At 40.5% G+C, this 19,526-nt stretch overlaps 1 protein-coding gene across 4 annotated transcripts in view; it reads right to left on the reverse strand.

Moving 5' to 3' along the window:
- The window catches only part of Ppp2r5e (protein phosphatase 2 regulatory subunit B'epsilon), a 175,673-nt gene extending 156,834 nt beyond the window's left edge, over positions 1–18,839 (reverse strand). For 2 of the 4 annotated variants that reach the window (XM_004837424.4, XM_087195243.1), the window contains exons 1-2: positions 18,218–18,839; positions 15,731–15,894 (exon numbers count right to left, since the gene is read on the reverse strand). In XM_004837424.4, coding sequence (XP_004837481.1) covers positions 15,731–15,887 — 157 coding nt within the window. In that variant the 5' untranslated portion in view covers positions 15,888–15,894; positions 18,218–18,839. Of the gene's footprint in view, positions 1–15,730; positions 15,895–17,282; positions 17,348–18,217 lie in introns of all 4 variants that reach the window. The other 2 variants (XM_087195242.1, XM_004837423.3) reach the window with 2 other exon arrangements.
- Positions 18,840–19,526: the final 687 nt, after the last annotated feature.

A 19,526-nucleotide genomic window follows, 5' to 3' on the forward strand; every position in this document is an offset into this window, starting at 1 on the left:
GCCTGCTGCGCAAGCACAAGGACCGAAGTTCAATCCCCCATACCAAAAAAAAAAAAAATCAAAAAGCACTAACACTATTGTAATAAGGGACCTCAATATCTCAATGTCACAAATAGACACATTAACTAGATGACAAAAATATGAACAATGAAATATGAGAACTGAACCAAACTTTTGAACAAATGGACTTAGTAGCTGTCTACAGTGTTCCACCAACAACATTAGAATACACATTCTTCTCAACTGCACACGGGACATTCTCCAAAACAGAACCACATACCAGCTCATAGAACATGCTTAAGTAAAGGCAAAGGATCTGAAACTATCCCATGCATATTACCAGACCATAGAGCAATGAAATGGTAAATCAATGGCAAGAGAAACTTCAAGAACTTCATAAACACATGGAAATTAAATAACACCATCCTGAACAATCAATGGGTCACAGATGAAATTAAATAAGAAATTAGACAGTTTCTGCAATTAAACCACAATACCAATACAACATACTGGAATTTGTGGGACACAATGAAAGCAGTCCTACGAGGGAAGTTTATAGTAGTAAATACCCATATCGGGAAAACAGAGTGGACTCAAATAACCTAATGTTGAAACTCAAGCTTCTAGAAAGAGAACAAATCAAGCCCAAAGCTCATACAAGGGAGGAAATTACAAAGATCAAAGCAGAAATTAATGTAATGGAGGGTAAGAAAACAATACAAAGAATCAATGAATCAGAGAGTTGGTTCTTTGAAAGTTTAAATAAAATTGACAAAATCTTAGCCAAACTTATCAAAAAAAGGAAAGAAAAGACTCAAATCCATGCAATTAGGAATGAAAAGGGTGAAATCAAAACAGATCTGCAAAAATCCAGATCATCAATACTTACTTCAAGAACCTGTATTCTAGAGCCAGGGATTTACCTCACTGGTTCTGGTGCCTGCCTCGCAAGCGCAAGGTCCTGAGTTTGATCCCCGGTAACCAAAAAAAAAAAAGAACCTGTCACTATTTCTCAACCTCTAATGGAACTGAAAGGAAAGCAATACTCCCAAATTTATTCCTGGAAGCAAGCATTGCCCTGATACCAAAGCCAGAGAAGGATCCAACCAAAAAAGAAAACTACAGGCCAATCTCCCTAATAAACATAGATGCAAAAACCCTCAATAAGACACTGGCAAACAGAAGAAAATTATATACACCGTGACCAAGTAGGATTCATCCCAGGGATGCAGGGATGGCCCAACATACACAAATCAATAAATGTAATACACTATATTAATAGAGCCAAGAACAAAAACCATATGACCCTCTCAATAGATGCAGAAAGTGTTTCACAAGGTCCAACACCCATTCATGATAAAAACCCTACAGAAAACGGGAATAAATGGTCTTCATATCAATCTGATAAAAGCCATCTATAACAAACCAACAGCCAGCATTATACTAAATGGACAAAAACTGAAAGCTCTCGCTCTAAAATCAGGAACAAGACAAGGATCTCCACCACTCTTATTCAAGATTATGCTGGCATGAGAGCCGGAATTTAGCTCAGTGGTACCGCGCCTGTCTTGCAGGCACAAGGTCCTGAGTTTGATCCCTGGTACCAAAAAAAAAAACTATGAATTTTGGGGGCCAGGGATTTAGCTCAGTGGTTTCGCCGCCTCCTGCGCAAGTGCAAGGACCTGAGTTCGATCCCCAGTGCCAAAAAAAAAAAAAATTCCATACTTTATTTTTGTGATTGTTTTCCAGTTACGTACTCATTATTTAATATAATAAAACTCATAAAATTAAAATTAATAATTCATCAATAGAAATATTCTAAACAATAAACCTTAACTGAATGCGCCTTTATGACAAAGGTTAGTGTTTTGCTCCATAGGTTAAATAACATCTCAGTTCACAAAGCTAGGGTTATCGCCTCTGCTCAAACCCAGTCCCTTCCTACAATAAGCTAGTTCTCCAGAAACAGAAAGACAAGTGGTACAAAGACAACCCTGTCACAGCGTAGCACACTCTTCCTCACTGCCCTGCCCTGTTGCTGCCAGGCTTTCTGGGGATCCTGAGAAGCATCTTCCCCTTGCTCCCCAACAGCCCTTCCTGACTGGTCTTCTGCAGAGCCCAGAGTCCACCCCATGGCCCCACAGTGCTGCTGCTGGCCTGGCTGCTCCCTTGGCTCTGCTCTTCTTTGTTTTCTTTCTTACCACTTCAGTCTCCCTGCAACTTTTTGGGTGCTTTGAAAGAATCAATAACAAAATTATTCACTTAGAAAGTCTTCCCAACACAGCATGAGTGAGATCTTGGTTAGCTCCAGTTCTCAGCTGGGCTTATTTATGGCTAATGGTCACAATACAGGAGACACTGGCTCTGGAGCCAGGTAAACCTTTGCCGCAACCCAGGCCTCCCTCTGCAGGAGAGGGCAACTAAACAGTGAGCATGCCTTGCTCTTCATGATGTTTGAAGACAGTCATGACAAGGCCATGATTCACATGTCTTGCTGCTAGGCAGCTCTGAACCACCGCTGATATGCGTGTCACTGTCCCATGGGGCAGCACAGGACAGTACTATCCAGTGGAACAAGCCGCCCAATGGAACAGTCATGCATGCACCACCAATGGTTCAAGCCACCAGGAATGTGTTAAGTGTGACACCATGTGGTACATTACCTGGCACAAGGCACAGGCAACAGATACTCTCTTTTCCTTCACTGGCTGTCAACCTATTTCTTACCAGCAGACACAACTTGAGTCTCCCCATTCAGCTTTTAGATCTATAGCTGGGGGGGGGGGGGTCAGAGGCATTTTACCACTGGTGTTTCTACTCACCTAGCTCAATCTTTCAAATGATACTGACCCAGGATCTCCAAATAACCATACTCTAGTCATGCAGTCATTTCTATCTTCAGACACCTTTTAAAATTCTGTTTGGGGGCTGGGGATTTAGCACAGTGGTTCCGCCACCTGCCCCGCAAGCGCAAGGACCTGAGTTCGATCCCCAGTACCATAAAAAAAAAAATTAGGGGCCAAGGATTTAGCTCAGTGGTTCCACCGCCTGCCTTGCAAGCGGAAGGACCCAAATTCGATCCCCGGTACCAAAAAAAAAAAATTGTTTGGTATCAAAAAGAATTAAAAATTAGTAGAGACACAGAGGAAAAGAAACCTCCAGTCACGAGATCACTCTATACAAAAGTTGATTCTACAACAAATTCAACAACAAATTCTGTCTCTGCTTTGAACAAGGAAACCCTTCCCCACACTGTTCCCCATCCCCATACCCCAGAACAGCAGCCCTGACCTTTTTGGAGTCTGCTTTGAAAAGCAGATAAAGGATCTAAACCTCTGCCCCCCAAAAATGCCAATCTACATAAAGACATGACCATTGGCTGGAGTTCCAAAAGGATCAAAGGCCTCCTAAAACTCACCAAATCCTGGGCAGGACCCTCAACTAAGACCCCATCTGTCACATCGCCTACACTGGTACCATTCGCAGTCCAGACTTTTTTTTAAATGTGCAATAAACTCAAAAGCCTGGACAAAAACCTCAAGGAGACAAACTAAGAAAGAGGTTTTTCTCATTCAACCCTTCCCTCCATCTCTCTAGCTCAAAACAAAATGCTATAAACCTAACATGGCTGAAAGCCTGAAGAGAAGAAAGGAGCAATCTCCAAGCCAAGCTACACTCTGACCAGTATGTGGGGATGGACAAGGGAAAAGGAAGTAAAAAAGTTAAGTGTTAGAACATCCATGTTTATTTTCAAATGTCACTCCTTTTAAGTTTCTGTGTTTGTATAGGTCTGAATGTATGTTATATATTTGTATAAGAGCACAACATAAAGAAAATTACAGAAAAGTTTGGAGATTCTGCTTTGGTTGACAACTACCAAAGTTTTATCTAGTGATAATTTTATCTGGTAACTTTGCACAAATGGAATTTCCCTTGAAGATAATTATATTAGCCACTTCATAGCGTTTTCTCACTGAAATAAGTCATCAATCTGAAACTAACATTAACTACATAGCAAAGCTGAGATCAATCCAGAAGAACTGGTTCTCCTCTTTGCTTTAAAAAGCCTAATTCTCATAGCTCTATATGCTCCATATTTTATTTCCTTAAATGGAAACAATCTGTGTAATGTATTACGGAGAATAAAAATCAACTGAAAACACTAATAAGCATTTCTCATTCTGCAGAATAATTATAGTGGCTAATACTCTTCAATTCCTACAATGTACCCACCACTGAACTAAATGTTTTACCCATTTTATAGCATTTAATTTGACTCTATGAGAAGGGTTCTATTATTCTCCCAATTTTAGAGACAAGAAGACCAAGGCATAAAAGTCCACTAGCTGTGAGTGATAGTCTCAGGACTTAATTCCACGCAGGTATGTATGACCCCAGGCTTATATTCCTACCTTAGGGAAGCCATCTGTCTGCTTTGGGTAATGTATGCAAATTATATTGCTCAATTAAGATGTTCACTATGTGTTTAGTTCTACCTTAACATTAAAATAAAATCCTATGTTTTCAAATAATCTTCAAATACAAAAGGTAAAAAAAAGTTTAAGTAGTAAAAGACGTCATCTTTACAAACAAAAGACCTACCAAAGACTTTGTGAAATATCTAGAAACTTTACTGATCTTTTTCAAGCACTACAGAATCTAATTACTAATATAAACCAACATTATAAATTATAAGTCTTACAAATGAAAGAAAATTTGGCCATAAAATCCGGCTCTGAATAGCCAGTCTAGCACTTAAATACGCTATTCTCTTATACCATATAAAGTCTGGTGATCTCATTAGCCTATAATCAGTACCCAAACAGCAGTAGAAAGAAATGGATTTCACTGTACTTAATATCTTTACTTCTGGAATACCAAGTGATAAACCCCAAAGTAAATGGAATCATTTCTAGTTTGTTGTATATAAAATCCACTCCATGCTCTCCACAAGATACCACCTCTTTTTTTCAAGCCAAAACATGCAGAATTACCAGAGCACAAAGCCAGGATTTTAAGTGAACACTTACCAATTTGATCCTTTAAAAATAAAAACTTCTGGGGCCGGGGATTTAGCTCAGTGGTGCCGCTGCCTGGTTCATAAGAGCAAGGTCCCGAGTTCGATCCCCAGTACCAAAAAAACAAAAAAACAAAAAAAACCCACAAGTTTGAGGCCAGCCTACACTACATAGTGAGTTCAAGGCCAGCCTGAACTGTATAATGAGACCCTGTCTCAAAAAAAAAGGTTTCTGCCAGGCTTGGTAGCAAATTCTTATAATCCCAGCACTCCAGGAAGCTGAGGCAGAGGATTCTAAATTCAAGCCCAGCCTGGTCAACTGAGTGATTTACCAAGACCTACGTTAAAATAAAAAAGGGGGGGTCTGGGGATTTAGCTCAGTGGTTCCGGCACCTGCCTTGCAAGCACAAGGTCCCGAGTTCGATCCCCAGTACCAAAAAATATATATATATAAAATAAAAAAGGGGTAGGGATGTAGGCCAGTTCAAAAGCCCTGGGTTCAATTCCCAGTACTACAAAATAAAATAACAAAAATAAAAAGGTTTCATTCTGGTTTATACTTTAATGTAAATTATAAATTAAAATATCTGGATTTTGGGAAAAAATATTTGAATATTTAGGAAGAAATATAAGTGCCTATATTACTAGTATTTATTAGTCAGCTGCCAACCTAGATGTTGACCAACAATGTGCATCATATACTAAGAAATATGTAGTGAATGTCAACTATGTACAAGGCACTAACCTAGGTGATAGAGGGAAAAGAAATAAGGTTTCTACATCAAAGATTATATTTTAATAGAGAGAAACAGATAACATACAAGTGAACAAAGATAGTTAACTTCAGATTATAAGAAAATAGGGTAACAGAAACTTCAAAAGAAGACTTTTAAAACCATCCAGGAAGACACCTAAAGAGGTTCCATTTAAGCTACATCTTGAAAAATGACAGATTCAGGGAAGAAAATTCTAAGTAGAAAAAGAAGGACCACCTCACCCATGAGAACATTCATCTGACAGTTCAATATTTACATGCCCAGGTTACATCCTGGAGAGACCCACATTGTGAGTAGTTCTTTTTACAGTTTATAATGTGTTATGGGACAGGTCCATGCGTATATGTACCATAAGCTAACACAATACAAAATAACAGTCATTCTCCATCTTTTAGTCTAATAAGCCAAGAGCTCTTAACTATGGAAAGAAAGTAAGAAGGAACTAAATCTTTTCTAACTGATGAAAGCAATGTACTCTCCTCCAAAATAAAAATGCCCCAGGAAACATTACATATAATCTTAGGACATTGTTGGAACCTTAAAGCCCATCCATTTTGTCCCAACCAAAAATCCATGAACCTTAGGTTTAAAAGTACAGGCTGAGGATCCCTAATCTGAAAACCTGAAATTCAAAATGCTACAAAATCCAAAACAATGACACAATGGCACAAGTGGAAAATTCCACACATGACCTCATGTGACAGGCTGAAATTAAAACGTATGTGCACCAAGCCGGGGATTTAGCTCAGTGGTGCCACCGCCTCCCTTGCAAGCTCAAAGTTCTGAGTTCGATCCCCAGTACCCAAAAACAAAACAAATGAACAACAAAAAAAAATAATAAAATAAAATAAAATGTATGTGCACCAAAAATACTGTATAAAATTAACTGTGGGCTATGTGTATAAAGTACATATAAAACATAAATGAAATTCATGTTTAGACTTGGGTCCCATCTCTCAGACATCTCATTATGTACAGCTGAGCCTTGGACTATACAGGTCATCTTACATGCAGATTTTTTTAAACTGTTTTTTGAAAAAAAAATAAAACTAAAATACAGAAAAAATTAAGCAAAAGATACGACATTAACGCATATAATATATAATAAAATACAAGTCTGTTTTATCACTTACTACCATAAGATATACAAATCTTACAAAAAGTTAACATTTATCAAAACTTACCCAAATACCAATCATACATGGCACCATTCAGTTGACAGAAATGTAAACAAACACAGTATGAAACCATAACATTAGCTGCAGTGCATCCTGTACCATTGTAATAATTTCACAGCCACTGCCTGTGGCTCCTGCAGTGAATTCAGGGTTGAGAGTATCCACTTAGAACCATATGAATCTCCACAGAAGCAGATCATCACACCAGTAAATTGTGAAGTACAGTAAAAACTGACCTCTCGTGATACTCATATTTTTCCCTGTGCATATTCCATGTAAAATACAAAATATGTGTTCATTAACACATATTTTATGTTAATATGTGTTCATTAACAAAATATGTGCTCATTAACATCAAGACTTCCTATCAACAGTATGGTATTAGTTTTCCATAGGTTCCAGAAGCAGAGTGGACCTGGCACCATGGACAGCAGCTCAAAGAGCAGGAGGCCTCATGTTGGTGGGGCTCGCTGGCAAGGACGAGGGTCGTGAGGAAAATTTAGAAACAGATGCTGAGGGGCCGGGGATTTAGCTCAGTGGCACCGCACCTGCCTCCCAAGCACAAGGTACTGAGTTCAATCCCCAGTACCAAAGCAAAAAAAAAGATGGCTGAGTATAAGAAATGGATGTACTTCCAGCAGCAGAAATGACATCAGCACAGATATACTTGTACTTTAGACTGCCACGCAGAATAACAACCCCAGGAAGTACCAGGAGCGTAGGAGACTGGACCAACCGTGCAGCTTCATGTTACTAAAGGGAAAAGCGATGCAGAGACAGCAAGTTACAGGGCCTGATGGAAATCAACTTCAAGGGGCAAATACGGAACAGATAGCAACTATTACAGGCTCTGTCCTCATGGCGGGGTCCTCCATGCAATGCCCAGAACAGTGACAGGGTACAAAGAACAAGCAAAAACACTTCTAAAGACAGACTGGACAATGCTTGCCTCACTGTGGGCAAAGGCTCCCACTTTACTACATGTGGACACTGGAGCTCAACCACAGACTCAGTGCTCCGATCTCCACATTATTCTAGGAACAACTGTACATGCAAATACTCCAAAATCTAAAATCTGAAATGTCTGGTCCCAAGCATTTCAATGAAAGGATACTCAACCTGTAATTATCAAACATCAACAAACTGGAATATGAATGCAAGCTTCTACTCTACTCTTAACTGATACATGAATTAGGAACACTTTCAATTTCTTCTGACCAAGACAAATTTGTATGAGAATTTTCTCTACGCTACAGAAACAAACTACTGAGACACGTAAAGAAAAAAATACTCCCACCCAAGAGAATGAAATATATCTTCACTACAACTGAGTGTAAGCTTTCAAACAAAAATTATGTAGGTTGGTGCTCAGTTTTGTGCAAAATCTTAAGTCCTTCCTCAAAAGAAAAATACTGCCATACTCTCTTAAACGCTGCAAACTTGAACTTTAACACATTAACTTACAGATATTCTTCCAATTCAAAAGCAAAGCTTACGGTTATTTTTTAAAGCACCACACACCCCCAATTTATATGCCTGAACAACACACATCATTCATCCAAGATACAAATAGATCAATGGTTTTCCACCTCTTTTGGGTCAATTACCCCTTTGAGAATCTGAAAAATGCTACAGATTTCTCAACTTAAAAAAACATACATACAGGGCTGGGGATTTAGCTCAATGGTTCCACTGCCTGTCCCACCACCACAAGGAACCAAGTTCGATCCCCAGTACCAAAAAAACAAAAAAACAGATATACAGGGGCAAAAGATTTAGCTCAGTGGTGCCAGTACCTGCCTTGCAAACACCAGGTCCTGAGTTCAATCTGCAGTATCAAAAAAAAAAAAAATAGATATACACACAAATTTTTCATATAATTTCAGGATGCTCATTACATGTCAAATTCAGTCAAGGATTTAAGAGGTCCACTGTAAAAGAATATTACAACTGGCTGCTTCTGGGAAAGGAAACTCGGAGAACAAAGTCCAGAGGGAGATTTTCCCTACACACCTTTCTGTACTTTTTGAAATTTGATCATGTATTTATGAAAAATATAAGTGAAAAAAGCATTACACTAAATAATGTGGCAATATATCAGTGCAAAGGTGAAAATTTCCAGATGTTTACAATTACTATTAAATTCAAAACATTTACAAACTCTTTCTTTGAACTTTTCAGTTGAAAAGGGGTTCATGGCTGCAAAATTATGTTCCTATTTTGTAATTTTCAAGAAATTCTCAACTTCAACTTTCTGCTAGGAAAATGTCATAATAATTCCATACCAATCATATTCTAACTCCCAAAATCTCAGATACATAACAATCACTAGTACCTAGTAAATGTAATACTGTTTCATCTATTGATTTTATCATTCTCCTCATTTTACAGACAACTAAGGTTTTCAGGAGTTAGCTCGTTTGCCCATGACAAACACAGCCGTGGGTAAGCTAAAACTCTCACACCAACAAAGCCCACGCAATTTCCCCTCTGTAACACTACATCACAGCACATAAGGATAGTAAACACTGAAATAAAGGATGTTATTCCTTAAGAAACTGTTTTTATCATAAATGTACTTAAGGGCCAGGGATTTAGACCCGTGTTCGATCTGTGGTACCAAAATAAATAAATAAATAAATAAATAAATAAATAAATAAATAAATAAATGCACTTTAGCAGATTAGCAGATTATAAAAAACTGGAATCAAAATACACATTTCCACTTCACATTATATGAAGCAGGGCTGGGGATTTAGCTCAGTGGTTCCACTGCCTGCCCCATAAGCGCAAGGACCTGAGTTTGATCCCTGGCACCAAAAAACAAAAAAAATACATTATATGAAGCAGATACAGTCAAAAGACAACAATCTGGGCTGGGGATTTAGCTCAGTGGTTTCGTGCCTGCCTGGCAAGCGCAAGGTCCTGAGTTTGATCCCCGACACCAAAAAAAAAAAAAGACAAGAATCTAATCATTAGAAAGGCACAAAAACTAGCTTTGAATAGTAATTCTTAAAGTTCTTAGAAACTTGTATACTAAAAAATGAAAATGTAAGATGAATCATAAGCCTAAAAAAACTTTTTAAGTGGTTTTGGGGCTGGGATGTAGCACAGTGTTAGAACACCTGCTTATCATTTGTGAGACCCTAGGTTTGATCCACAAAATCCAACAAATGACCACAAAAAAGTGTTTTCGGGGCTGGGGATTTAGCTCAGTGGTTTCGCCGCCTGCTGCACAAGCACAAGGACCTGAGTTCGATCCCTGGTACCAAAAAAATAATAATAAAAAAATGAACCAAATGTTAAAAAAAAAACGTGTTTTCATTAGAGGAGAATCAACAGCAAGGACAGAGTTCCTTTCTGCAGAGTTCCTTGCAGTTATTGCAATGCTTAATAGTGGAATGTCCAAACTGTAAAATGCCTGAAAAACATACTTGCAAAGGCAGAGGAGTGATGTCTCTTTCACTATAACTCCATCTTCAAAAAGGTAATGTTTTACAAAAATATTTCACTCAAGGGCCGGGGATTTAGCTCAGTGGTTCCGCTGCCTGTCTCCCAAGCAAAAGGTCCCAAGTTCGATCCCCAGTACCAAAAAAAAAATTTCACTCAAATCTAAACTTATAGAATAATTTAAAGTAGGGCTGAGGATGTAGCTCAGCGGCACAGCACCTGCCTGGTAAGCGCGGGGTGTCCTTAGTTCGATCCCCAGCACTAAAAAAAGAGAATAATTTAAAGTCAAAGATAGAAGAAAATATGGCACCGTGTCTCCCTCACAAGCATAAGGTCCTGAGTTTAATTCCTGGTACCAGAAAAAAAACAAAGAAGGAAATAAAGCATGGGAGGATGGGTTGATAGGGAAACACGAACTATCTACCCAGGTACTTTTTTTTTTTTTTTTTTGGTACCGGGGATCAAACTCAGGTCCTTGCGCTTGCAAGGCAGGCGGCAAAACCACTGAGCTAAATCCCCGGCCCCTACCCAGGTACTATTATACTTATTAACAGAATGATGTGCGTGTGTGTTTGCATGTATCTGTGTGTGTGTTTGGCTAACAGTTAAGTCTGACTGTCATTATTCAGTAACTTAACTAGGATAACTGTCAAAGCTCACTTCAGGTCCTGTTGTGAAGATACAAAGAACACATGCAAGTCTTTACCTTCTTTTGTTTGTTTGTTTATTTGTTTGTTTTGGTATGGGACCCATAAGTCTTTCTTTCTTATCAAGCACATAAGGCACACAGGACTTTCCTATCAGCAAAACGGTAATAGTCTTCATGTTCAAAAATTTTACAACTCTCCAAAAATAATTTCAGCAGTACACAAAGATGAAGAGAATCTCTAATGTCTATATTCACAAAGTTTATCATGTAATTTAGCTGAAGAAAAGCCAGAACACTCACTATATATTTATATAGAACTACACGCTGGTGTGATTTTCCATGGAAAATGACATCAATGATACAAATTTCAAAAACCCATCTTTTAGGAAATGGGCAAAACAGAAACTTTCCCTTCATTATATGCTACAATTGCTTCTCGGCCTTTCGTCTAAAATCAAGAGTATATGTTATAGTTCTGCCAGTAAACAGACTTTTTTTTTTTTGGTACCAGAGATCGAACTTGGGTCCTTGAGCTTGCGCAGCAGGCAGCAAAACCACTGAGCTAAATCCCTGGCCCAAGTAAACAGACTTTTAACAGCTAAGAATTAATGCAGTTTCACTTATGTTTGTCAAATATTATAATGCGTATAATAAAATATTCTGATAATGCACACAAGCCAAATGATTAATGCATATCTAATTTTTGGGATTTCAAAAATTACATATTAAAAAGGTAATTATGGGGCCAGGATTTAGCTCAGTGGCAACGCACCTGCCTTGCAAGCACAAAGTCGTGAGTTCGATCCCCAGAACAAAAAAAAAAAAAGAAAGAAAGAAACTGCATAACCATAATTATCTTTTTGTTGTTGTTGATGGTACCCAGGATGGAACTCAGGACCTGTGCTTGTCAGGCAGGCATGGTGCCAATGAGCTAAATCCCCAGCCCAAGATCTTTCTTTCTTTTAATTTTTTCCAAGATCTTTAATTTTAGGGCCGGGAATTTAGCTCAGTGGTTCCACTGCCTGCCTCACAAGCTAAGGACCCGAGTTCGATCCCCGATACCAAAAAAAAAAAAAAATCTTTAATTTTAGAGGAGTTTGAATATAGAAATTATATAAACAGGGATGGTGATGTAGCTCAGCGGTGCCATGCCTGCCTGGCAAGCGCAAGGTCCTGAGTTTGATTCCCAGTACAAAAAAAAAAATTTTTTTAATTAAATTAAAGATCTTGAGGACGTGTCATTTTCTCTTTTTGAAACAGGATTCTGCTATGTAGTCCAGGCTGGCCTTAAACTCCCTATGTAGCCCAGGCTGGACTTCAATTCACAATCCTCCTGTCTCTGTCTCTCAAGTACTGGGATTATAGGTCTCGCTACCATACCTGACTTACTTTATTCTTTAAAATTCAATTACAATTTATGTTGTACCTCAAATAAATTTAAACCTTCAATTTAGTCATAGAAATACTACAAAGCCAGGCATGGTATGCACACCTGTAATCCCATGGCCACGACTTTAAACAAATTAATAAATAATTTTCTTCCAAAAAGTTGATGATAATGCAACACACACATAAGCCACTCCACTGTAAGGAAATAAGTCAATCCACTATAAGGCAAGTAAATATCTTCATTTCATATACTCTTTACATACATTACGAAAATCGAGCAAATATACATTTCTAAAGTCTGTATCTGACTACCGTTCTTCATGTCATTCTGTAGATAGACATGGAAATCTAATTTACAGAATGCTTTCTAGAACACTTGCCCAGAAAGTGCTAAGTATGCAAGAGTCATTGTGTCGGTCTGGAATTAAGCTTGTGGATGTGTCTAGTCCTGTTGCTTTCTAATTCTCCCAAGCTGGCAAAGTATACAAATTCACAAAAATCATATTCTTGGAAAGCAGAGTTCTTTTAGTACTACCAGACTTCCCTTTAAAAATGAGAAAAAGATGTGCACATGGCCAGCATGAACACAAAGACCTCAGCATCACTAATTATTAGGCAAATGTAAATCAAAACCGCAGTGAAATACCACTTCATACCCATTATAATGGTTCTTGTAAATAAATAAAATTAATAAGTGTTCGTGAGGATATGAAGAACTTCGAACCCTGTGGAAAACAGTGTGGCTATTCCTCAAAAAAATTAAACAGACAAAAAATAAAATGAAACATACAATCCAGCAATTCTACTTCTAGGCACATACCCAAAAGAAATGAAAGCAGAGGGCTGGAGATTGAGCTCAGTGGTGCCTGTGCCTGCCTCACAAACGCAAGGTCCTCAGTTCTATCCCCAGTACCAAAAAAAGAAGAAAGAAAGCAGAGACCAGAATGATATTTTTACTTGTAATAGGCAAAAGGTAGAAGCAACCTGATGTCCACTGATAAAAAGGCTGTGGTGCATGCACATATATTCAGCCTTAGAGAAGAATATAATTCTGACACACACTACAACGTAAATGATCCTAGGACAGGGCTGGGGATTTAGCTCAGTGGTTTCGCCACCTACTGCGCAAGCGCAAGGACCCGAGTTCGATCTCCAGTACCAAAAAAAAAAAAAAAAAAAAATGAAATAAGCTACTCACAAAGGACAAACATTGCATGAATCCACTTCTAGGAAAAACTCACAGTGAAATTCATGAAGACAAAAGGTAGAATGGCAGCTGCCAGGGAATGGGGACAGGAAAAAAACCAAAGCGTTTGATGGGTGGAGTTTCAATTAGAGAAGACAGAAAGTGTCTGGAGATGGATGGTGGTGATGGCTGCACAGCAATGTTCATGTACTTAATGATGCTGAATTGCAAACTTAAAAACGGTGCATTGTGTGTATGTCTAGTTTGCACAGTAAAAGAAGAGAAATGGTACAACAAAATGAGATAGCATGCATCCAAATTCTCAAGTACACCTTTCACTAACCACATAACCAATACCCTCGCTGTAAGTGGTCAGTTAGGTTCTAATTTAACTGTTTGCCATGGGCCTATAAATTAATAGTTAAGTTTTAAAATTTCTTCTAATCCTATAAAAAGTTTAATATAGGCTTCTAAGATAGTTATGTCCTCCACCAGAAATGATGCTAGTAACTAATACATGTCTACTTCCAATTAAATAAGTTCCAAAAGATCTGCTGTCTCCCAACTTTCTATTTCCAGAATGCTTAGGGTTTTTTGGGGTTTTTTGGGGGGGCGGTGTTTTTGGTACCAGGGATCAAATTTGCGCTTGCGAGGCAGGCACGGTGTCACTGAGCTAAATCCCTGGTCCTAGGATGCTTAGTTTTATCCCTAGAATTTCGCCTTCATTTTCTTCCAAAGCCTCATACAAGCTATTCTGATTTTTACTCAGAAAATTTTTATTTAAAATCTCCTCCCCCAAAGCCAAGAATTCATCTTCACTAACTGCTAAACATATTATCCTTACAGTAATCACTATTTGCCACTGATATCAAGTATAAACATTGGAATGATTTATGAATCTCCTTCCCTTTAAAAAAAAGTTCACATAGGAAAAAGAGAAACCTGAAATATCCTATGCTAGAATTCGAGAATCTTTTCTAGTCACATTCCAGTTTTTCTTATAATATCTTCTGATTTCACAAACTGTTCCAGAACTCAATGTGCTTTAATGAACTAGTCAGCCAGGTTGTCTGGTTTCCTCTGAGCAAGTGAAGTCTACTGTGTTGTTCCCCTTTGTCCCCACTCTTAGTCTCAGCAAACCAAACTCCATAGTCAAAGACAGAGTCTGACAGTTTCTACCCTGTAACAGGTAGTGTCCTGATACATTTCAAATAATGCCTGTTCATAAACATGAAGTAGATGAAAATTTAAAAGGACAAAAAGAATTCACATACTCAAACAGACTGAAAGGTGTAGCTTAGGAAAAAAGTTCTCACATGAAAAACCTATTCTTAATGCACTCTGAAGAAAAAAATGTATTAAGCAAGTATGATCATCATACACTTTGTACTATCTGAAAACAAGAATGCATGTAATCAATTACAAACTACATATGTTTTCTTAATTTTTTAAAAATGCATTTTTTTCAAGCCGGGGATTTAGCTCAGTGGCACTGAGCCTGCTTTGCAAGTGCAAGGTCCTGAGTTCGACCCCTGGTACAAAAAAAAAAAAGGCAATAAAACCGCATTCTTTCAAACACCGTTTCCTTTATGTAAGTCATTGGTACCATCTCCTTTACTAGGTTCTGCTTCCTAAGAGTACAATTTGTGGTTGTCATTGCAAACAGTGCATCCACCTAAATATCAAAAGAAAAGAATGAGATACACAAACCCCGACATCTCTGCCATTTAGTTTTTTGCACTTATCAGGAGAGATTCTCTAGTTTCTTTTTGCTTGTCCTCAGCCATTTAGATTAAATCAAGCCCAATCCCATCCTTATTTTTCCAGCACCAGGGCTTGAACGCAGGACCTCATCCATATTACACAAGTACTCTACCACTGAGCTACATGCCCGGCGCCAGTTGAGACCTTTTAGAAGGAGAGGGGTTATACTTGGTCTCACATACTAGGAACTTTAATGAAGCTCCCTGTCCCTTCAATTTGCAACATAGAACTTGAACAGATAGGAAATTTTTTACAAAAAGAAATTACATGGAGATACTGAAAGATCCACTGAAAACCAGTGGAGCTGGTCATGAGCCTTACCTTTCAGCAGCGGCAGAGGTGCTAACTCAATAGGCTTGCCTTGAGACCTAAACTGTGAGGAACTTTGTGACCTCTTCTGTCTGGCTTTTCTGACGGACTTCCGAGAAAATCCGTCTACTTTATCCACTGATGGAGGAGTAGTTGGTGCTGAGGACATATCCCTACTGGAGAGAAAGAGGTGTCAGAAACACATTCCCAAGGTGCAAGCATATATGTCGAGTTCTACAAATACTCAACCTCTCACATGTAATATTAATGAACACAGAAGTATGTGCCAAAGAAAGTAAATAAAATCAAGTAAAGAAAGTCTTATGTCAATGGGGAAACAGGAAAATTTGATGGAAAAAATATTACTATTTAAGCAGTATTGTATCTCTAGTGAATTATACTGTTTCATTTTTAGAAGCAGTAAAAAGATGTTCATCTGAAAACTAAAAGATGGGGCCAGGGATTTAGCTCAGTGGTTCCGCCACCTCCCTTGCAAGCGTAAGGACCCGAGTTTGATCCCCGGTACCAAAAAATAAAAAGTATAAAAAATAAAAGATGTTCATCTAGACTTAAGCTTTCTATGCTCTCTATCCATTTTAACTGCAAAACTCTTCTCATCTTGATTTTAAAAGTAATTTTGGAGTTATTTTGCACCTGGAAAACGTCCATGGAGACACTTTTCCCAAAATATTTAATATTATGAATGGATTCTGGAACTGAAACCCTTACTGTAGTTTTAAGAATCTACATCAGTATATCACAGCAAGCAATAAATTTACAATTATTGAAACTACCTGGTCAGAACTCTTAGTGAAATGTGCTGTATTTGCTGCGATAAACAACCACACTGCCAATGAAGACAGGCTAGGTTATTTCAAACAGAACACTCAAAAGGCATCATTAAAATCATTTCAAAGAAGTTTTCTTTTTGAATGAAACCATCTTAACTTATTAAAGCTTAATAAACAAAACTATGATGAAACCAAGCACCAAGAACTAAAATATAACTTCACAGCCATAGGCAACCAAGTGGAGTTTCCTTGAGGTTTAGATCTTGAAGTTAAATACCAATTTTTATTTCTTGAAACTGATGGAATTTAACATTTTGCAATTTTTAAACCTCTCAAATTATTAAAATGAAAACTATTTCCCCAAAGTAACAAGCAGTAAGCTCAATTCCATTCACCAAGTTAAGTGGATGCCATCATTTCCACGGCTCTGAGACTACACTAAGATTAATGGCAGACTCAGGTTGCGTACAGGGAAAATGCTGAAATGCAATTACTCACCTGTCATTCCAATACATAAGACAAGTTTTTTAACTCCTATATGAAAGAGTAAGGGAGCTTCTTCTTGAATGTGTAAAACTAAAAAGTTCCCTGGATTACCTGGATTGTGACAAAGTAAAAATAGTAAAAACACTCAAGGTGAAGGTGGGGGAACACTACGTTGAGATTCAGAATTATTAAGTTTTCGGTTTTCTTTCACTAAAAAGTTTTTTAAATCTACCTAATTTAGCCTTAAAAATACAGTAATGTGACGAGCCTGGCGTGGTGGCACACACCTGTAATCCCGGCACTCAGGAGGCTAAACGGTCAGCCTGGGCTCCACAGTAAGTTCAAGGCCAGCCTAAACAACATAGCAAGCAAGACCCTGTCTCAATAATAAATAATAATAATAACAATGTGACAAATTCAAACTGGAATTGCAAACTATGAATACGATGGAAAATGTAAAACCACCTTAAAATCTGATAACTGCATCAGCAAGAAACTTCACATCGCATTTGTATGTTGCAAATTTATGGGTGGATTTTACAATCTCGTATGTGAACTATTTAGACCTCATTCTAACCCTAACAACAGATTTCAATAAATCCTCTTCCTCCATCACTCTTTTTGTCTTTTTTTTATTCCTCATCAGCCATCTCCAAAGACGATCTACTATAAGTACCTTTTTTTAAATCATTTGCCCCTTATGCCTACAGCCCAGAACAAACGTCAAGGATCTCAAGCCTAAGGTATCGCAGAACTGAACAGAAGGCAGCAGCCGGTCCAAGCAAAAAAGCCCAGAGAAACAGGTTTCACCTGGGCCAGAGCGCCGGAAGCTTTGCCATCCTCTAAGCAGCGGGCAGCGGGCATTTCTAAGGCTCCGGATAATCCGGGGGTGGGGGCAGGGAAGTGGTTTGGGTGTACATACACCCCAAGCCCTGGAGAAGATCGCCGCTACTCCACATCTCCTGCTTCCCCCTGCCTCCGCCAGTGGGTAAAGGGGGACAAGAAACCCCTTCAAATCCCAGAAGGTGGAAAAATGAGAGGGAGACCGAGCGAAGGAGAAGACTCCTCAGTAGCATTTGCAGGCAGATCAGACAAGTGGGACCGCGCACCCCACCCCGCCGCACCCCTCGCCGCCTGGGCCGGGCCTTCCCAAGTCCGGTGCCCCGTAGGCTCCTCGGAGAAGGGAAGCGCGCGAGTCGCGGGGCCCGAGGGACGAAGTTACCTTGAAGCTTCTGAGGAAGAATCTGAGATCTGTGGTTCCGAGGGGCGGGAGACGGGCGAGGGGGTCGCGGCGGCAGCGGCGGCGGGGCCGGGGCGGCAGGGGAGGTCCGGGAGGCAGCGGGGAGTCCGGGAGACGGCGATCCGGAGCGGCGTCCCCTTCGGTTCCGCGGCGGCAGCGGCGCCTGTAGGCCTCACGGCCGGACCTGAACCTCAGCGTTCCGGCAGCTGCGGTGGCCTCACGATCCTCCCCCGCGGGCCCGTCCCATCAAATCGGCACCGACCCCGTTGCGGCTCCGCCGGTGGCTCCTCGCTCACATTCCCGGCGGGCGGCGCCTCAGCTCGTTGCCCCGGACCCGGCGGCGGCGGCGGCAGCAGCGGTGGCGGCGACGTGGGGAAGGGGGAAGGGAGGGAGGAAGACTGGATCTGCAGCGGCAGCGGGCAGAGGAGCCGGGAGGAGGAGAAGGAGCCGCTGGAGCTACAGGCACCGCTGCCAGAGCCGCCGTTCGCTACCTGCGGTGGGTCTCCGTCAATGCCCCTTTCTCTCTCCTATTGTCAATATCACCGGGCGGCTGAGTCCATGGCACACGCGCAACCGAACCTCCTAGCTAGCAGCGCCCGCCCCCGACGCCCGCCTATTGGGCACTTCAAACGGGAAGCAAGGCCTCATTGGCCGGTGTCCGCCTTCACTCCCCTGCCAGCACGTTCGACTGAGAGCTGATCGGGGATTGGCGGCGGGGGGGCGGAGACACAAGAAGGTGGGAAGAGAGGAAGCCGAGGATTGGGCCGGGGCATGAGGAACCCGGATGCAGCCGCGAGTCCCGGCAGTACGGCCGCAGCTTCCGCCAAGGGTCCCGGCAGGCCGAAGTGGGGCACCGCGGCTTGTCTGGGTCCGAGAAGGGATTTGCTTAACCCGGAGGTTTGCTACTGGCACATCTGCAGGAGAAGCTTCTGCGCATTGGGCGCAGATGGTCGGCGGTCCTCTGCGCCCCGAGGACTTCTAGGGCTAGGGTGGGGCAGCACCCCTGCGTCCCCTTCAGCTCCCGTGTGCGCCCACTCGGGACCCGATCCCACGCTGCGGTGGAAGAAATAAGATCCCTCGCCAGTGCGCCTCTGCATATGTAGAGTGGTCCTGGAAGCCCAAAGCCCCTTTTCACCAAACCTTATGGGTGGCTCCAAATTTAAACTCCTGAGGCCTGGCTAAGCGCTAGGTGACGCTTCGATTCCTTCTCGTCTCCTTTTCCTAAACGTGTGTCTTGAGGATGAGCTGCCTGAAGCTCCTGCACGCTTCGGTTGAGCCCAATGCTCGTGGA

Source organism: Heterocephalus glaber, unplaced genomic scaffold, assembly GCF_053883595.1.
Source record: "Heterocephalus glaber isolate CG9 unplaced genomic scaffold, H.glaber_assembly_v1.0 deba00001608, whole genome shotgun sequence".
NCBI classification, from domain to species: domain Eukaryota; kingdom Metazoa; phylum Chordata; class Mammalia; order Rodentia; family Bathyergidae; genus Heterocephalus; species Heterocephalus glaber.